Below are 21,916 nucleotides of genomic sequence, written 5' to 3' on the forward strand. Positions count from 1 at the left end.
AGGAGGCCTTCCCAGACTGAGCCCCCTCCTTCCTCTCCCCCTCATCCCCCCTCCATCCCCCGTCTTACCTCCTTCCCTTCCCCACAGCACCTGTATATATGTATATATATTTGTACATATTTATTACTCTATTTATTTATTTATTTATTTTACTTGTACATATCTATTCTATTTATTTTATTTTGTTAGTATGTTTGGTTTTGTTCTCTGTCTTCCCCTTTTAGACTGTAAGCCCACTGTTGGGTAGGGACTGTCTCTATATGTTGCCAATTTGTACTTCCCAAGCGTTTAGTACAGTGCTCTGCACATAGTAAGTGCTCAATAAATACGATTGATGATGATGATGATGATGATTTACTACTCTATTTTACTTGTACTTATCTATTGTATTTATTTTATTTTGTTAATATGTTTGGTTTTGTTCTCTGTCACCCCCTTCTAGACTGTGAGCCCACTGTTGGGTAGGGACTGTCTCTGTATGTTGCCAACTTGTACTTCCCAAGCACTTAGTACAGTGCTCTGCACACAGTAAGCGCTCAGTAAATACGATTGACTGATTGATTCAAAAAAATTTGTTGGAATTTTTTGTGTAAGCGGTGGCTCTATATAAGCAACGTCTTCACCGAAACAGGCCACTTGTCCTTTCTGCCCAGTATTATATTTGAGAGTGGAAACAAACTCCTTAGAGGAATTGTGGGTTGGTTGCCATCGCCAGTGATTTTCTTCAATAAATGACCAGTTCTAGTCAAAGCAACCATGATCATGGGTCCAAGAGTTGGTACGAGTGCTTATTTATTAAAACCCCTTCCATCTCAGGAGGGTACATGGTCAGACATGGACTCAGGCTGATAGATAAAGGTTTGCTTTGCTATTGGTATTTTTCCACCTGAATGACTTCTCATTTCCTACCCACAAGGGAAGAAAAGTTTCCTTTTTTTCAGAATCTACCACCTTCAGGCTTCAGTGGCGACTCCATGATAGGGGATTTGGTGGCTCAATTATTGGTGTTAATGAGGGACTCCTGCCTGTGAAGCATTGTGCTAAACACTTGTTCCAAGCAGTTTTATCATCCCAAAGTCATAATGGCAGTAATGATAATGTCATTTATTAAGCACTTCCTCTGTGCTAAATAGTAGTGTAAAAACAATATTATCAGATCGGACACCATCTCTGTCCCTCGTGGGGCTCGTCATCTATCGTGTCCCCTTTTAATCAGTAGTTCAGAGAGATCGTCACATGTCCAAGGTCACACAGTGGTGAGACTGGAACTAAAACCCGGCCTCTTCTAACTCACAGTCCTGTGCTCTTTATTCTGTGCCTTAATGCCCCTCTGTGGTTTAAATATTAATTAAGCACATTGTTGTTTGAGTTTCTGTCAGTCCTCATATTCCTGTTCTGTCCCTGGGCTGGTTCTCGAGTTCTAAGAAAGCTCTAGCCTCTGCACGGTATTCATTCATTCATTCAATCGTATTTATCGAGCGCTTACTGTGTGCAGAAGCACTGTACTAAGCGCTTGGGAAGTCCAAGTTGGCAACGTAAAGAGACGGTCCCTACCCAACAGCGGGCTCGCAGTCCAGAAGTGACATGTATAAGGTCACACAGCAAGCGAGTCTCGGGGCCAGAACTAGAACCCGGGTCCTTCTGAATCCCAGACCGACGCTCTGTCCATTAGGCCACACTGTATCTCAGGTCACTTCTCCCTCTCCCACAGCGATCACCTTCAATCAATCAATCAATCAATCAATCAATCAATCGTATTTATTGAGCGCTTACTGTGTGCAGAACACTGTACTAAGCGCTTGGGAAGTATAAGTTGGCCACATATAGAGACAGTCCCTACCCAACAGTGGGCTCACAGTCTAAAAGGTGGGCTCACAGTCTGTTGTCTCTGTACTCACTGGACTTTCTACCATCTGCATGGTCTAACTAGAAGGTCGCTCAGTTGTATTTATTGAGCGCTTATTGTGCGCTGAAGAGGGAAAAGCGAGCCGTCCGAACAATCCACAAGTGGAATCCTCCACTCCTGAAGTACTGCCCACATTTTAACAGCTGTACCAGAGCTGAGTCGGTAGCTTTTTCGATTCCCATAAATATCACTTCCTTAATCGTTTCACAAACGTTAACTGTTGAGTATTCCGATTTTTATCTCGGCTACAGCTGAATACGTCAATCAGTCGTATTTATCACTTCCTTAATCGTTTCACAAACGTTAACTGTTGAGTATTCCGATTTTTATCTCGGCTACAGCTGAATACGTCAATCAGTCGTATTTATTGAGTACTTACTGTGTGCAGAGTGCTGAATGTGGCAATCAGTCGTGTTTATTGAGTACTTACTGTGTGCAGAGCGCTTGGGAGAGTTCAATATGGCAGACATATTCCCAGCCCACAGTGAGCTTACAGTCTAGAGGGGAGTTCTGTTCCTCTGGAAGCTTTAGGAATTTCCCCCTTATTGTTTTCCATGTCTTGCTCCTGGACTCCAGCAAGGATCACCTAGTGTTTTACAATTTAGGTTTTATGTATGTCTCCCCCTTTTAGACTGTGAGCCCACTGTTGGGTAGGGACTGTCTCTATATGTTGCCAATTTGTACTTCCCAAGCGCTTAGTACAGTGCTCTGCACATAGTAAGCGCTCAATAAATACGATTGATGATGAAGATGATGATGTATGACTGTTCTGAGACTTCCTTCAGGTGCCCAGGCTATGATCAGTCTTTAATTTTATTGTTGCTGGTATCTTATCCCTGAAATGAGAGTGACCCTTGGCCTATGGTTTCCTTTTTCAAATTCTCATTTCAAACATGGAAGTAATATCTGAAAATACAATTAGACAATAGTAAAACAGTCATACCCAACACTGAACTGATGCCTTTAGTCAAGTTTTCTCTACATTTATTTAGTCTCAGAGCTTCTAAGGTGCTTCCAAATAACTACTTTCAAACAAAGCATATAGAGAAGCAGCGTGGCTCCGTGGAAAGAGCACGGGCTTTGGAGTCAGAGGTTGTGGGTTCAAATCCCGGCTCTGCCAATTGTCAGCTGTGTGACTTTGGGCAAGTCACTTAACTTCTCTGTGCCTCAGTTACCTCATCTGTAAAAGGGGGATGAAGACTGTGAGCCCCCCGTGGGACAACCTGATCACATTGTAACCTCCCAGTGCTTAGAACAGTGCTTTGCACATAGTAAGTGCTTAATAAATGCCATTATTATTATTATTATTATTATTATTATATTTCTGAGAAACACCAAACCGTCTTAAATGGCAACTTAACAGTCAATTTCCAGGCCAGTAAGATGGTTCTTACTAAGCAACACATCTGTGTAAGCCTTTTAGAGCTTACTAGCTCTGTGTTGCTTGGCTCAGCGCTTTGCTCACGAGACTCACAGTTTAAGAACTATTTTGGGGTCTTATTGTTGCAACTAGGAATTTAGTTTCCAGTCCAGAGTATCAGACTTGAGAACATACTTTCCAGTCAGTAACATAATGCATGATTGAATTTGCCCTCTTCGATACATTTTTTGTTCCCGCTTTTATATTATGAAGAAACATTTAATCCTTGACAATATTTTTCGGCACAGCAGTTTTTACTTACACTATTTTTGCGTTCTTTTTTGGTTAAGCTTTATTTCTTTTTTAATAAGGCTTACATCTTCTCCCATTCCTTCCTTTGTTGGTTTTCGGTGTTTTGAGTATTTTGGAATGCATATAACGAACATCTTGCTTGATGTTTTTTGTCCCATATTTTCCACGCATTAACTCTTAAAATCAGTATGTTACCAGTTAGGACAACCAAGTAGCTCAGTAATTGAAATAACTGCTTTAATGGATTAAATAAGAGTTGCTGTACGTCCAAAAATGCTTAGATCAGTCACTGGCTGTATGCAGGTCGCTGCGCTAAGTGCGTGGTAGAGTACAGTAGAGTTGATAGACGTGATCCCTGCCCTCACTATGCTTACATTTGCATTCAAGGTGTACTTCCCTGGTTGTGCTTGGCATCTTTTAGACTGTGAGCCCACTGTTGGGTAGGGACTGTCTCTATATGTTGCCAATTTGTACTTCCCAAGCGCTTAGTACAGTGCTCTGCACACAGTAAGCGCTCAATAAATACGATTGATGATGATGATGATCTGCGATGAAACAGCCTGGCTTAGTGGCAAGAGCCACTACCTGTATATATGTTTGTACATATTTGCTACTCTATTTATTTTACTTGTACATATTTATTCTATTTATTTAATTTGGTCTATATGTTTTGTTTTGTTGTCTGTCTCCCCCTTCTAGACTGTGAGCCCGCTGTTGGGTAGGGACCGTCTCTATATGTTGCCAACTTGTACTTCCCAAGCGCTTAGTACAGTGCTCTGCACACAGTAAGCGCTCAATAAATACAATTGAATGAATGAAAGAGCCCGGGCTTGGGAGTCAGAGGTTGTGGGTTCTAATCCCGGCCCTGCCACTTATCAGCTGTGTGACTTTGGGCAAGTCACTTCACTTCTCTATGCCTCAGCTTAATAAATGCCATTATTATAGAGAAGCAGTGTGGCTCAATGGAAAGAGCATGGGCTTTGGAGTCAGAGGTCATGGATTCAAATCCCGCCTCCGCCAGTTGTCAGCTGTGTGACTCTGGGCAAGTAACTTCACTTCTCTGGGCCTTAGTTACCTCATCTGTAAAATGGGGATTAAGACTGTGAGCCCCACATGGGACAACCTGATCACCATGTAACCTCCCCGGCGCATAGAACAGTGCTTTGCACATAGTAAACGCTTAATAAATGCCATCATTATTATTATTACCCTAGCACTTAGAACAGTGCTTGGCACTTAGTAAGCGCTTAACAAATACCGTCATTATTATTATTATCTGTTCACTCATTTTCATTCTCTGTCTCTCTCCTAGCTATCTCTATATAAAATGGATTGAATTTATTTTCCCGGTATTTCTAAAACGTGGAATTGGCAGGCTTTGATATCAGTTTGCTATTGGAGCATAAAACATGATTTGTGGACATGCCCATTCTTTTCTGAAGGGTCTATTCACGTTTTAAGGAACTCCAGGTCACATTTTTGAACATTTACAGTGTTAGATGTGTTACAGTGGGTTAGAACAATGAGCCAACTAGTTCAGCATTCGATCTCTTCAGTGGGGCTTAGAACAGTGCTTTGCACATAGTAAGCACTTAATAAATGCCATTATTATTATTATTATTATTATCACATTTGGAGGAGCAGAGTGGTATGCCTTTCACTACGACCCAACTTTTCCTGCGATCATTCATCCTGGACCAATTAGCCCTTTATTTATGTAGTTCTTTTTATCTGAGAACATCAACTATTCCCTCAAACATCTTTTTCCTTTCTTAACGTATGATGGGTCATGATTTTAAATCCCTTTGATTCTATTTTTTTTAGTCCTACTTCCTAAGGATAGTTGAAGGGAGTGTGGCCTGGTGGAGCGACCACGAGACTGGGAGTCAGAGGACCTGGGTTCTAATTCTGGCGCCATCAGTTGGCTGCTGTGTGACCTTGGGCAAGTCACAGCTTCTCTGTGCCACAGTGTGCTCAACCTCCCTCCTTAGTAGACGTGAGCCTCACGTGGGAGAGGGACTGTGTCCAACCTGATACCAGGGTTTAGAACAGTGTTCGACGCAAAATAAGCACTTATATCAAATACAATAATACTACTAATAATTTCTGGTGTCCTCCAGAGGACTAACAAACCGTCGACCTATAATAATAATAATGATGGCATTTATTAAGCGCTTACTATGTGCAAAGCACTGTTCTAAGCGCTGGGGAGGTTACAAGGTGATCAGGTTGTCCCACGGCGGGCTCACAGTCTTAATCCCCATTTTACAGATGAGGTAACTGAGGCCCAGAGAAGTTAAGTGACTTGCCCAGAGTCACACAGCTGACAATTGGTGGAGCCGGGATTTGAACCCATGACCTCTGACTCCAAAGCCCGGGCTCTTTTCCATTGAGCCACGCTGCTTCCCCATCGGTGAATTTTTTTTCCATTCCTATCGTGCTCACCTGGAATTCATTCATTCAGTCATATTTATTGAGCACTTACTGTGTGCAGAGCACTGTACTAAGTGCTCCTTTACAATGAATTTCTGTAGGTTTTTGCAGCACTGCTCCCAACAGGCTGCTGACTCTGTCTAAGGAAATAAAAGCAAGGCAATGCAGCCCTACTGAGAGCTCACCTCCTCCAGGAGGCCTTCCCAGACTGAGCCCCCTTTTTCCTCTCCTCCCCATCCCCCCGCCCTACCTCCTTCCCCTCCCCACAGCACCTGTATATATGTTTGTACAGATTTATTACTCTATTTATTTTACTTGGACATATTTACTATTCTATTTATTTTGTTAATGATGTGCACTTAGCTTTAATTCTATTTGTTCTGACGACTTGACGCCTGTCCACATGTTTTGTTTTGTTGTCTGCCTCCCCCTTCTAGACTGTGAGCCTGTTGTTGGGTAGGGACCGTCTCTATATGTTGCCAACTTGTACTTCCCAAGCTCTTAGTACAGTGCTCTGCACACAGTAAGCGCTCAATAAGTAATAATAATGATGGTATTTATTAAGTGCTTACTATGTACAAAGCACTGTTCTAAGCACTGGAGAGGCAACAAGGTGATCAGGTTGTCCCACGTGGGGCTCACAGTCGTAATCCCCATTTTACAGGTGAGGTAACTGAGGTCAGAGAAGCGAAGTGACTTGCCCAAAGTCACACAGCTGACAGTTGGCGGTGCTGGGATTTGAACCCATGACCTCTGACTCCAAAGCCCAGGCTCTTTCCACTGAGCCACGCTGCTTCCCGATTGAATGAATGAATGAATGAATGAAGTTGAAAAGTACATGATTTTACTTAGTAGTGGTCGTAGAGACTAGGTGGATGAGATGAGGTAAAAGTTTAGCTACAGAACCTTCAAGTTGATAAAACCAGCATTAGTCATCATCATCATCAATCGTATTTATTGAGCGCTTACTATGTGCAGAGGACTGTACTAAGCGCTTGGGAAGTACAAATTGGCAACAAATTGGCATTAGTAATAATAATAATAATAATTGTGGTATTGGTTAAGCGCTTACTGTGTGCCAGGCACTGCACTAAGCGCTGGGGTGGAGTCAAGCAAATTGGGTTGGATACAGTCCCTGTCCCATGTGGGGCTCACAGTCTCAATCCCCATTTTACACATGAGGTAACTGAGGCACAGAGAAGCGAAGTGACCTGTCCAAGGCCACGCAGCAGACAAGTGGCAGACCCGGGATTCGAACTCACGATTTCCTGACTCACAGGCCTGTGCTCTATCCACTACGTCATACAGAGAAGCAGTGTGGCTAAGTGGAAAGAGCCCGGGCTTTGGAGTCAGAGGTCGTGGGTTCAAATCCCGCCTGCGCCACTTGTCAGTTGTGTGATTTCGGGCAAGTCGCTTCAATCAATCAATCAATCAATCAATCGTATTTATTGAGCGCTTACTATGTGCAGAGCACTGTACTAAGCGCTTGGGAAGTACAAATTGGCAACACATAGAGACAGTCCCTACCCAACAGTGGGCTCACAGTCTAAAAGGGGGAGACAGTCTAAAAGGGGGAGATACAAGGTGATCAAGTTGTCCCACATGGGGCTCACAGTCTTAATCCCCATTTTACAGATGAGGTAACTGAGGCTCAGAGAAGTTAAGTGACTTGCCCAAGGTCACAGAGCAGACAAGTGGTGGAGCCGGGATTCGAACCCATGACCTCTGACTCCAAAGCCCGTGCTCTTCTCCACTGAGCCACGCTGCTCCTCTGCTTCACTTCTCTGTGCCTCAGTACCTCATCTGTAAAATGGGGATTAAGACTGCGAGCCCCCGTGGGACAACGTGATCACCTTGTAACCTCCCCAGCGCTTTGAACAGTTGCTTTGCACATAGTAAGAGCTTAATAAATGCCATCATTATTATTATTATTATATCCATCCCTTTGCCATCCCTTCTTCCCCATGCCTTCATACAACACTTATCAGTTCTGCCGGAATTTGTGTTTTCATCACACATTTTGCCTAGAACCTAAAGGCCTAACTAAGGAACATTCTCCTGATAACATGAGGTTGTTAGCGTAGAGCGTAGCCTGGATTAGAAGAAATAATTGTGCTTCTTCGTGTGAAATCCGACATGGTGAGAGCCATAACGTATATTTTTGTTAATATTGAGTTTGGCTGGAGAGCAACCCATGTACAATAGAACTAGACACGCTTCAGGACTTTATTATTGTTGACTGCTCCAGCGTTTTAGTAGTCAAGGTTTGCATAAGCGCATGAAGCAGAGCATTTTCTTTTCTTATATGTATTAGGATAAAAGCACACTGGCGTGTTTAGGTTCAGCAGATGGCTGTCATAGCATATCATCCTGATACTGTAAAGCAAAACTCAAAATATGTTCTACCATGTATATAACTAGAAATGGAGTTCTGTTTCTCATTCATTGACAATTAAAGTATTGAAAATACGGTTTGATTAAAAACGTTTTGATAGACTAAATGCCTCATGACAGCAACAGGGTGTTCTCCTATGAAGAGACTAAGGACTTTTCCCACCTTCCCCAGCTACTAGCCTTCCCGCCCCACTCACTGATTTTTCTATGATGATCTACTGAGAGCTCACCTCCTCCAGGAGGCCTTCCCAGACTGAGCCCCTTCCTTCCTCTCCCCCTCGTCCCCCTCTCCATCCCCCCATCTTACCTCCTTCCCTTCCCCACAGCACCTGTATATATGTATATATGTTTGTACATATTTGTTACTCTATTTATTTTACTTGTACATATCTATTCTATTTATTTTATTTTGTCAGTATGTTTGGTTTTGTTCTCTGTCTCCCCCTTCTAGACTGTGAGCCCACTGTTGGGTAGGGACTGTCTCTATATGTTGCCAACTTGGACTTCCCAAGCGCTTAGTACAGTGCTCTGCACACAGTAAGCGCTCAATAAATACGATTGATGATGATAATGATAGAAGGGGGAGACAGAGAACAAAACCAAACACACTAACAAAATAAACAGAATAGATATCTACAAGTAAGATAAATAAATAGAGTAATAAATTTGTACAAACATATATACATATATACAGGTCATTATATGATCGTACAGTAGTATGATCATTACTAGGAGTTGAATGTCAATCCTGAGACCAAAACTAAAGGGCTCAAATTCTATTATTTATTAGGGGACCCTTATCGGCCTTGCTTTGATATAGGGTAGCGGGGAGGATGCACGAACTTGAAAATGGAAAGAATGAGACTAGTTTCACTTAATACAGTTCTCACAACTATCATGCCCTTTTCTGTTCCGTCTCAAGATTGTGTCCCATAGAGAAGCAGCGTGGCTCAGTGAGTGGCAAGAGCCCGGGCTTTGGAGTCAGAGGTCCTGGGTTCAAATCCCGGCTCCGCCAATTGTCAGCTGTGTGGCTTGGGGCAAGTCACTTCACTTCTCTCAGCCTCAGTTGCCTCATCTAGAAAATGGGGATTAAGACTGTGAGCCCCACGTGGGACAACCTGATCGCCTTGTATCCCCCCAGAGCTTAGAACAGTGCTTTGCCCATAGTGCTTAACAAATATCACTATTATTATTATTATAGCACAAATACCATTATTATTATTATTGTTATAGCAATCTGGGTAGTGTTAGAAATTGTTCATATAGTTTTTGAACAGACATTTCTGGGGTGAAAGATTGGCCGGGCGATCCCTAGTTTACCCATCTTACCGTGTACTCCTGCAAATATCTCCCTTGCATTTTTTTAGAGGACTACCCCGACGGGACCTGGCTCGGAGACGAAAACAACCCCGAGATGCGAGTTCGTTGCGCCATCACACCAGCCGACATGATGCACATCAGCACCAACTGCTGCACCGCGGAGAAGATGGCGCTAACCCTACTGGACTATCTCTTTCACCGAGAAATCCAGGCGGTCTCCAACTTATCGGGGCAGGGGAAGCTGGGGAAGAAACAGCTTGACCCTCTGACGATATATGGAATTCGTTGTGAGTATAACGCCCGAGGGCTTGACGGGCTTTTGAACCTTCATCTCTAGCGTCTGCACGGATCGCAACGGTGCGTGTTCCCCTTGTCACGCATCCAGGTGCGTGTCGAGTCGTGGAGTGTTTGCCGCGGTGTTTGGATGGAGGAAGGACGCTGCCTAGGTAGCGTCCCTTTAGGCATTATTTACTTCTTTCTGACATAGCCACCGTGTAGGTTACGGTCTAAAACTGAAAGTCGTGGAAGGGCTGGAAATTCAGTATTTCTCGATTTAGGGCTCCTTCTCAGGACGTTGACTCGGTTGTTCAGCACCCTGCAGTTTGGACACGATGGATATCTTCTGAAGCTTATTTGATCCTGGTCACAGTTGTCATCAATCAATCAATCAATCATATTTATTGAGCGCTTAACTGTGTGCAGAGCACTGTACTAAGCGCTTGGGAAGTACAAGAAAATGTAAATATGTTATGGCTAAATGTCAACTTTTACAGTCTATGGGGAATTATCTAGGGCTAAAATAGGTGTAACATCTTTTGCTCCTCCTCCTTTCTTTCCATCCTGTCAGTCAGTTGTATTTATTGTATTTATTTATTCTTTTAGACTGGGAGCCCAATGTTGGGTAGGGACTGTCTCTATATGTTGCCAATTTGTACTTCCCAAGCGCTTAGTACAGTGCTCTGCATGTAGTAAGCGCTCAATAAATATGATTGATGATGATGATTGTGTGCTTACTGTGTGCAGAGCACTATACTAAGTGCCTTGGAGAGTACACCAGAGAAGCAGCGTGGCTTAGTGGAGAGAGCCCGGGCTTGGGAGTCAGAGGTCGTGGGTTCTAATCCCGGCTCTGCCTCTTGTCAGCTGTGTGACTTTGGGCAGGTTACTTCACTTCTCTGTGCACCAGTTACCTCGTCTGTAAAATGGGGGTGAAGACTGTGAGCCCCACGTGGGACAACCTGATCACCTTGTGACCTCCCCAGCGCTTAGAGCAGTGCTTTGCACATAGTAAGCGCTTAACAAATGTAATATAACGGACACATTCCCTTCCTACAACGAGTTTACAGTTTAGCGGGAGGAGTACCATTCTTCTCTTCCATTTCTTCTTCCTCCACCACCTCTTCCCCCTTACCTCCTCATCATTTTTCATTGTCGTATTTATTGAGCGCTTACTGTGTGCAGAGCACTGCACTAAGCGCTTGGAAAGTACAAGTTGGCAACATATTTTCCTTTCCAGTCACTCCCTCCTCAGTTCTTCACATTTCCCCAGACACGTGCCTTCTGTTTTTTGTTTTTTTTTTTACCACTTTGAATTTGTTGGATGTGAAGGGCCTCTCGTTTTGGGAAGAAACCAAATAAACGCCCCAGAAATCCAGGAATTAAAGGTGAGGCTTTGAAGTTTTGGAGGTTCTGTGACTGGCAGGCAGGAATGTTGTTAGAGCGGCTCTCAACTCTTCGAAAGGTGAGGGCTTGAGAGCCTAGGAAATAACTCCCGCATACAACTTGAAGTTCACACACAATTCCAAGATTATTATTATTGTTGGGGTATTTGTTAAAGTGCTTGCTACGGACCAGACACTGTTCTGAGTGCTGGGGTAGATACAAGCAAAGCAGGTTGGACACATCTCCCTTAGAACAGTGCTTTGCACATAGTAAGCGCTTAATAAATGCCATTATTAAATTAAATCTCCCATACCCACCCCTATAGGTCTCCCATATACACCCCCGTCAGTCGACACCACAAGTTCCCTTCTGCCTTATCCTGATCACTATGATTGCTATTCATAGTCTCTCCCAGAAGCCACCACCTCCTCCTGGACACCTTTGCTGCTGTAAATGCCATTATTAAATTAAATTAAATCTCCCATACCCACCCCTATAGGTGTCCCATATACACCCCCGTCAGTCGACACCACAAGCTCCCTTCTGCCTTATCCTGATCACTATGATTGCTATTCATAGTCTCTCCCAGAAGCCACCACCTCTTCCTGGACACCTCTGTTGCTGTAAATGCCATTATTAAATTAAATTAAATCTCCCATACCCACCCCTATAGGTCTCCCATATACACCCCCGTCAGTCGACACCTCAAGTTCCCTTCTGCCTTATTCTGATCACTATGATTGCTATTCATAGTCTCTCCCAGAAGCCACCACCTCTTCCTGGACACCTCTGTTGCTGTAAATGCCATTATTAAATTAAATTAAATCTCCCATACCCACCCCTATAGGTGTCCCATATACACCCCCGTCAGTCAACACCACAAGTTCCCTTCTGCCTTATCCTGATCACGATGATTGCTATTCATAGTCTCTCCCAGAAGCCACCACCTCCTCCTGGACACCTCTGTTGCTGTAAATGCCATTATTAAATTAAATTAAATCTCCCATACCCACCCCTATAGGTGTCCCATATACACCCCCGTCAGTCAACACCACAAGTTCCCTTCTGCCTTATCCTGATCACTATGATACCCATTAGATTTGAAGGCATTTGAGCTCTCGAGTTCTCCCCTACTGACTCTTTTCAGCATGGCTCAGTGGAAAGAGCCCGGACTTTGGAGTCAGGGGTCAGGGATTCGAGTCCCGGCGCCGTCACTTGTCAGCTGTGTGACTTTGGGCAAGCCACTTAACTTCTCTGTGCCTCGGTTCCCTCAACTGTAAAATGGGGATTAAGACTGTGAGCCCCCCGTGGGACAACCTGATCTCCTTGTAACCTCCCCAGCGCTTAGAACAGTGCTTCGCAATAGTAAGCACTTAATAAACGCCATTATTATTATTACTATTATTTCTTTCGCGAGGCCCCAGCTAGCACTCATCGTTCCTCTCAAGCTCCCCGTCTCATTATGCCTCGTCTTTAACTCAACCTACCTCCGACCTGTTGCTTACTCCCTTCCTTCCTGGAGCTCCCTTCCCCTTTAAATCCGTCAGACCACCAGCTTTCCTCATTTCCAGAGTCCTTCTGAAATTCCACCTCCTTTAGGAGGTCTCCCCTGATTATTTTTTCTACTCCCCCCATCATAGTCTCCCAGCTACTTTCTTAACAGTTTGGGGCCACCTCAACAATTTTGCACTCACAATGTAGCAATCAATCAAGCAAGTGCTTCTGTATATGTCACCTTGCATGCTCTGCTACTTAAGCACTTATGCTTCCACATTTCCACTCTTTCTTCCTTCCGTCTGAATTGTTTTGCATCTGCCTCCCTCGCTCGACTGTAAGCTCCATGAGGACAGGGATCATATATATTATCGGTTGATTAACGGAGGCAGCCAAGGGAATAATAATAACATCTGCTAGGTTTCGGTGATTAGACACCATTTGGAAGCAGACTGGACTGGTTTCCTAGGTCACAAAAGCTGCAAATTATTACTGCCATTGATATTGTGGTATTCGTAAGTGCACACTCTCTGTCAAGCACGGTTCTGAGTTCTGGGGTAGATACAAATGAATCAGGTAAAGAAGCAGTGTGGCTCAGTGGAAAGAGCCCGGGCTTGGGAGTCAGAGGTCAGGGGTTCTAATCCCAGCTCCACCACTTGTCTGCTGTGTGACTCTGGGCAAGCCACTTGACTTCTCTGCACCTCGGTTCCCTCATCTGTAAAATGGGGATGAAAACTGTGAACCCCACATGGGACAACCTGATCACCTTGTATCCTTCTCAGCGCTTAGAACAGTGATGGCGCATCGTAAGCGCTTAACAATTACCATCATTATTATTATTATTATTAACACAGTCCCTATGTCACATGGGGTGCTTGGTCTAAGTAGGAGGAAGAACAGGTACTGAACCCACATTTGAGGAAACTGAGGCCCAGTGAAGTGGCTTGGCCAAAGTCATACAGCAAACCCAGGTCCTCTGACTCCCAGGACTGTGCTCTTTCCACTAGGCCATGCTGCCCCTTTTTTTTTGGTGCTTTGGCTTCTCCTGCCTCCTCCTCCTCCTGAGCTCTTTAAGTCTGTGTGCCTTCTTAAAGATTCGAGGGCTTCTGGTCCTGCTCGATGACAGGTGGGGAATATTTTTTTTCCCCAGTTCTTTCCCTAGGGAAATCACCCCCAACAGGCTTGGAGAGAAAAGAACTGGTGACTCTCAGTGTTGCTTGCAGAATGACATGGGTAGGGAGGAGGGAAAAAGCAGCCGAGAAAATCAATCAATCAATCAATCAATCGTATTTATTGAGCGCTTACTGTGTGCAGAGCACTGTACTAAGCGCTTGGGAAGTACAAATTGGCAACATATAGAGACAGTCCCTACCCAACAGTGGGCTCACGGTCTAAAAGGGGGAGGCAAAACCAAACATACTAACAAAATAAATAGAATAGAATGTACAATAGAACAGATATGTACAAGTAAAATAAATAAATAAATAGAGTAATAAATATGTACAAACATATCCCCGGGCCTGGAATGCCCTCCTTCTGCCCATCCGCCAAGCTAGCTCTCTTCCTCCCTTCAAGGCCCTGCTGAGAGCTCACCTCCTCCAGGAGGCCTTCCCAGACTGAGCCCCTTCCTTCCTCTCCCCCTCGTCCCCCTCTCCATCCCCCCATCTTACCTCCTTCCCTTCCCCACAGCACCTGTATATATGTATATATGTTTGTACATATTTATTACTCTATTTATTTATTTATTTATTTTACTTGTACATATCTATTCTATTTATTTTATTTTGTTAGTATGTTTGGTTTTGTTCTCTGTCTCCCCCTTTTAGACTGTGAGCCCACTGTTGGGTAGGGACTGTCTCTATATGTTGCCAATTTGTACTTCCCAAGCGCTTAGTACAGTGCTCTGCACATAGTAGGCGCTCAATAAATATGATTGATTGATATATACATATATACAGGATGTAGGGGGGTAGAAAAAGATCAGGAAGAAGAGAGAGGAGGAAGAAGAAAGAGGAGCCAGCAAGAGGAACTCAGCCAGACTACCTTGGCCTTCTGAATCCCTGCCAATTATTGTAGACTTTGCTCTGCCTACAGTAAGCATGCAACAAATACCGGTGCTTGATTGATTGAATGCTCAACTTGAATAAATTCCATTTCTTGGCTCGCTGAGTGTCTTGCTAGCTAGATTCTAGTGGTACTTTAACCTAAACGTAACTATCAGGGCAACAATTCCCAGTCAGTCGGCCTGGTAAAACAATCGCATGCTGAGGAAAAGGGAGCCTCCTCCACTCCAGTTTGAGTCACTTACTTGTGGCCAAAGGAGAAGCCCGAATGATTTACCAGAAGAGCATAAAGCACTCTCAGGAATTGCCAATAACTTGTAGATAGAGACCATTTCAAACCTGTCAGTGGTGAAAGTGGGATGAGTAGGATCATTACTTGAAGCATCAGGAGAGAAAAATTGAGGAAGGAGATGAGTTTGCTTTAGGCCCAATTTCTCTTAAAAGTAGGGCTGCCCCTGATGGAAGGTCAGTATTCCCTGTGAGGATATTATGGTGCTTATTTGTATGATAGCATCTTTAGAAATACCGTCTTTGAAAGTGAGTTTTACCAGTAGTTTGTTTCCTGAAATTTCCATTTACTGTGCGGAGAGGCGCCTTCAGAATGGCTAGCCTCTCCGTCTGTGTTTGACCAGCTCGGTTTAGTCCGAAAGGGTCTTACTTCGTCTGGAAACCAAGAAACCCGAACTGAATAACTCTGCTGAACTTCCTTTTTAGCCTGAGCTGTCCCCAAATCATGTCTAATTTTGGATATGGCCTTTATCATCTGATGTACCAGTTTGTAAATACTGCTTGATGCTCCTTAAAGTCGTGGGTTTCTCTGGACACTGGAACCAAGGATAGGGCAGTTCTCGCCAATAAGAACTAGGCCTAGAATTCAGTTCATTCTGTGGGTAGTTTTCGTAGGTGTTATGGCGAAACTCCCAAAGCCAAATTCAGAGTGAGAGATTATATTTCACTCAAGTCATAAATAACCTTCACACAAAATACCCAAAGTCACAAAGTCCATAGAACCCAGGAACTTGGGGCTTCTCAGGCAAGATAAGGAACACGATCCTCCCCTCTTCCTCCAATTTATTTTTTGAACCTCTGAAACTTACCATTATTCTCAGGTATCTGTCTTCCTTCAGTCAGTCCCTAGATTTGCCAGTCCCTTGAAGGGACTTCATCAGTCCCGAATAGCACTCCTGTTTTTGGAAGGAATTAATATCAAATCAAATCTTGCCGTATGAGCCCCACTGATTTGCATGACTTCCTTGTTCCTCTTTCCGAGTCTTTCTGGTTTAACTAGCCTCTTAATGATTCATTACTCTCTCCACTTCACTCTGCTTTGGGGGTATTTGGGCCCCCTGCCCTTTTAAACTAGTGGTCAACAGAAATTATATGGGAAACCACAAGAAAGTATGTTAGTGCGATAACTGTGCAAAGGGGTTGTCACAGGAAATGGTCCCCTAGGTCTGGTGTTCTAATTACCCAGGTGATATTCTAGCTTACCTTTTATATTTTCATAATTACACTCATTGGGGAACTGCCCAGGGAGCAAGTTTAAAATTAAGATTAATACACTAACAAAAGTTGACAATGAGGCAAACTATATTTTAAAAAAGCCCTTGCAAACTCTAGCTGTCACCTCATTGGGAATAGCCAGTTAAGCTGAAATTTTGTATTTTAATCTTTCAATAGCAGTTGGTAATCATCAACTGTACGAGACTTTAAAATATTTTCTTAAATTACCCATATGTAAACTTGGACCACTGAGAATATTTATTTAGGCAATAAAAAGAACTTTGTGGACATTACTCTCCCAAGAAGTTGGGTTGATTGATTTCCATGTTTATGAAATATTACTTTACAACACATGCTGCGAGTTCAACTCTTCGCTCCCCCCTGCCATTTGTCTAGGAAGCTGTCTGGGTCAACAAAAGGAAAATACTGCACTGAAAATATTTGACGTATTCACTGTTTCTGGACACATAACAATTGGAGCCTGAGGATACACGGGGTCACAAGTTGAAAGAAGGCCAGTCGGATCAAAATAGTTTCCACCGAGAAGAAACCGTACGGTTTTTGTTGTGAATTTGACTTGTGACCCGCTTAGCCCGACTCTAAGACTCTACCAATTGCCAGCTGTGTGACTTTGGGCAAGTCACTTAACTTCTCTGTGCCTCAGTTACCCCATCTGTAAAATGAGGATGAAGACTGTGAGCCCCCCATGGGACAACCTAATCACCTTGTAACCTCCCCAGCACTTAGAACAGTGCTTTGCACGTAGTAAGCGCTTAATAAGTACCATTATTATTATTATTATTATTATTAGCCCCACCAAGGACACGCACAAAAGATACCTAGAAATGACTAGGCAGAAATGACCCGGGACGGGCAAACCTACAAATCCAGGCCCCGCCATTTATAGCTACAAACTTCCACAAAACTTCCTCTTTAACTCACCGACGGCATGTATTAGTAGACGAGGTTTATACCGCTGCCATCACCCCTCACACACTGTATTCTTTTACTTCAGTGATTCAATCGTATTTATCGAGCGCTTAACAGTGCGCAGAGCACTGTACTAAGCACTCGGGAGAGAACAGTATCACAGCAGACGGACACATTCCCCGCTCACAAAATTCCCTGCCCCGCATGGAATTTGAGTTGTAGCTCGTGCTTTGATTACTGTTCCCTGTCCCTTCTCATTCCTGATTAATAGTTCATTCATTCAGCCATACTCATTGAGAGCTTACTATGTGCAGAGCACTGTACTAAGCACTTGGGAACGTACAATCCAACAATAAACTGACATTCTCTGCTGTGGTGTACTGGCGGTAGCTCTGCATTTCTGTTAATGGCTGCTACATAGTTTGAGAAATGTATTCTATCTTTGTCATTGCCATTAACGCCAAGAGTACTTATTGAGTACCTAATTTAGGCGCAGCACTGAATTAGGCACTGTGGGAATTGCTGGAGAAATAGACGATAGTCCCTGCTCTCAAAGAGTTCGTAATCTAGTGGGGGAGAGAAGCAAACATAAAATCTGAATATCGAAGTCGATAAAAGGAAAGAACAAAATTGGCTGAAAAAATATACATAAAATCCACTAGAGGATATATTCCCGGTGGACAGGCAATGTGTCATTTTGCTGTTTGGGACTACCCAAGGCTTGAGGAGCCTGTTGTTGGGTAGGGACCATCTCTATATGTTGCCGATTTGTACTTCCCAAGCGCTTAGTACAGTGCTTTGCATACAGTAAGCGCTCAATAAATATGATTGAATGAATAAATGAACTTGAGGAAAATGTAGTCAAAGATGTGACCATTTATGACATTAGGAATGTTTATATTCTGAAATTTGAGTAATTTTAATCCTGACATTTAATGATCATTTTTACAAGTCGTGATTTGGTTAAAGCTAGTGCATTGGAACTTGGAATCGAAATGCATTTTGCTGGAATTGGGGAAGAGCAAAGGGGTAAATGAAATTACGGATATGTTCCTAGGTGCTTTGGGGTTGGCAGGGGGGAAGAGCAAAGGGAGCAAGTCAGGGCGAGAAGCAGCGTGGATCAGTGGAAAGAGCACGGGCTTTGGAGTTGGGTCATGGGTTCGAATCCCAGCTCTGCCAATTGCCAGCTGTGTGACTTTGGGCAAGTCACTTCTCTGTGCCTCAATTACCTCATCTGTAAAATGGGGATTAAGACTGTGAGCCCCCCCCATGGGACAACCTGATTTCCTTGTAACCTCCCCAGTGCTTTGAACAGTGCTTTGTACATAGTAAGTGCTTAATAAATGCCATTATTATTATTATTATTATTATTATTATTATTTAAGGGAGTAAGAGATGAGGAAAAGTAGGGCTTAGTGTGGGAAGGCCTCTTGGAGGAGATGTGCCATCAATAAGGCTTTGAAGGTCCGGGGGAGAGTGGTTGTTTGTTGGAGTAGGGGAGGGAGGGTGTTCCAGGCCAGAGGCAGGATGTGGGCTAGGGATCAATCAATCAATCAATCAATCGTATTTATTGAGCGCTCACTGTGTGCAGAGCACTGTACTAAGCGCTTGGGAAGTACAAGTCGGCAACACATAGAGACAGTCCCTACCCAACAGCGGGCTCACAGTCTAGAAGATCACACAGAGAAGCAGCGTGGCTCAGTGGGAAAGAGCCCGGGCTTTGGAGTCAGAGGTCATGGGTTCAAATCCCGGCTCCGCCAATTAGCTGCGTGACTTTGGGCAAGTCACTTAACTTCTCTGGGCCTCAGTTTCCTCATCTGAAAAATGGGGATGAAGACTGTGAGCCCCCCCCCCCGCCCCCCCGTGGGACAACCTGATCATCTTGTAACCTCTCCAGCACTTAGAACAGTGCTCTGCACATAGTAAGCGCTTAATAAATGCCATCATTATTATTATTATTATTACATCTTCTGGATCAGTGGATCAGATCTTCTGGATCAGTGGTGAGACAGGGGAAATCAAGGCACAGTGATCACGGGTTAGCACTAGAGGAGCAAAATGGGCAGACTGGGTTGTAGAAGAGAAGCGAGGGTGAGCTAGGAGAGAGAGGGCAAGGTGATGGAGTGTTTTAAAGTCAATGGAGAGGAGTTTTGGTTTGATAAGGAGGGGACGGACAATCATTACAGTCCCCCTTCCAGCCCCAAAGCACTTAATATATGTATCGGTAATTTTATTTATTTGTATCAACGTCTAGATTGTGAGCTCATTATGGACAGGGAACGTCACTGTTTATTGTTGTATTAAACTTTCCCAAGTGCTCAGTACAGTGCTCTGCGCACAGTCAGTGCTCAATAAATACGACCGAATGAATGAATATTAAGTAGTGTTTTTCAGGCAGATTTTCTCCGCTTTGGCACTTACCAGGTCCCTAAAAAAGCTTGATGAATTCGTCGCATGTTGGTGGATCAGATTGAGGTGACCGCACATGATGTTTTAGACCAAAGTAATAAATTGAATGTACATTAATCACCGGCCTAGATGGCATTCGACCGAGAGTTCTGAAGAAACTTGGAAAGGGAGCCGTAGAGCACTTGGTGAGAACGTGTTGCCTATCTTTATATATATTATATATAATATATTATATATAATATAATATATAATATATATAATATAATATATAATATATAATATATTATTATTCATATAATATTATATATATATAATACATATATTATATAATATATATATTATATATAATACACATTATACATTATATTATATATAATATGTGTTATATATAATGTAATATAATGCATTATATATAATATATAATATTATATTATATATATTATATATTATATATATAAAATATATATAATATAATGTACAATATAATATATATAATTATTTATATTATGGCCAGGGAAGTGGCAGATTGCCAGTGCCATTCACAGACGTAAGAAAAGTTCCTTCGGTCAGTTTCCGAACCGAACGGCGACGAGGCTCATTTTTACACCTGGCAAATTAGTAGATGCAGTTAGTTCGTAAATAAATTTAGCATCTCTGTGCGTCTAGGAAATGATAACTTGGTTACAGAAAGTGAACATGGTTTCTGTCAGAGGAAATCATTGCTCAATAATCTCCTCGAGGTCAACAAGGGGCCAACAAGCATGTGGCTTGAAGGGATCCAGAAGATGTAGTATATTTAGATTTTCAAAAGACCTTTGACAAAGTTCCACACCCAAGATTAAAAGAAAATACTGACTAATCACGGGATCGCAGGGAATGTTGTCATGGAAAGAAAGCAGGCTAAAAGATAGGGAACACGGGGGAGACGAATGGCCGCTTTGCTGGATTGAGTGGTATATAAATAATGGAGTCGCGTAACGATTGGTGGTAGGATTGGTGCTTTTTCACATTTTCGCGAATGATCTGGATGAGAGTGTCGGTGAGATCTCGAGATTTGCGGGTGACACTAAGCTGTTCCAGGTGGGGAAATGCCCCCAAAGGTGGGGATAAACTGCAGGAAGACATCCATAAAGCTAATCGAGTGGGCTGAACAATGGCAGATAAATTCAGCCGGAGCTAACGCCAGGTAACGCGCCGTGGGAAAAATAATTCAGCTGAAAATTCTATAGGGCTCACGACGATTTGCTCCGAGCTAGCCGTCACGACTCAGGAATGAGAACTCGGGGTCGCTGCTGGATATTCTTTTAAATCCTCAGTTCCATGTGTGGTGTCTGCCAAAAAGGGCCATGAAATGCTGGGCAGTATCAGAAATCAAATAAAGAATATAATGAAAGAGCTAAACACCTGTGCAAAAGTAGTTTCAGTGGGCTGGCTAGGAATAAAACCACGTTTGAAGGGTGCCAGAGGGAATTGGCGGAGAGTGAAAGGAAGTAGTGGATATAGAAAGATCATTGGCCAAGAATGTATCCGACCTGATTATCTTGTACATACTCTAGGGCTTAGTACAGTGCTTGGCATAAAGTAAGTGCTTACCAAATACTTAAAAAAAAAAAAAAGAAGACAATATGGTCCAGTGATAGTTTTTTCAGAGCTAACGAGACCTGGGCATGCTTACCGAAGAGGAGAAAGAACTGGAAGTGAGAGAGACTTGTTGCGAGAGGGGAAGAAATAAAGAAACAGGCTCTTTTAGGATAGGAACAACAAAAAATATTCAAAATTCAAATTTGGGCCACTGGAAGAAAAAAAAAGTAAGTATTCTTAAATATGTTGGATTTAACCTTCCAAAAGGCATTAGTGAGTAGTGACTGTTAGTCTGTGGTCACTACTTTGATTGAAACAGTTAAAGGTGACTAAGCTGACATTCATTTATTTTCGCTATTTACCTGGTTACATGATTTTATGCTGCTCTGTTTACGGTTTTACGATATTTATCAGCAATAGTTGGCACTCTACGTTTTAATTTTTGCATAGAGGGTATTCTGATAAAATTAATGTAATAGAAATGATGCAAGATAATTAAGAAAATTAATTAAGATAGTTGTCTTTGTATCATGGAAATATTTGCTATGAGAG

The 21,916-nt window shown here is 43.0% G+C and overlaps 1 protein-coding gene across 2 annotated transcripts in view; it reads left to right on the forward strand.

The window, feature by feature from the left end:
• Positions 1-21,916, forward strand: part of LOC119934946 (BTG3 associated nuclear protein) — a 238,101-nt gene that overhangs the window by 70,647 nt on the left and 145,538 nt on the right. For both annotated transcript variants that reach the window (XM_038754526.1, XM_038754527.1), the window contains exon 7: positions 9,773-10,012. In XM_038754526.1, the coding sequence (XP_038610454.1) occupies positions 9,773-10,012 (240 nt within the window). The remainder of the gene's footprint in view (positions 1-9,772; positions 10,013-21,916) is intronic.

Source organism: Tachyglossus aculeatus, chromosome 11 (genome assembly GCF_015852505.1).
Source record: "Tachyglossus aculeatus isolate mTacAcu1 chromosome 11, mTacAcu1.pri, whole genome shotgun sequence".
In the NCBI taxonomy this organism is placed as follows: Eukaryota; Metazoa; Chordata; class Mammalia; order Monotremata; family Tachyglossidae; genus Tachyglossus; species Tachyglossus aculeatus.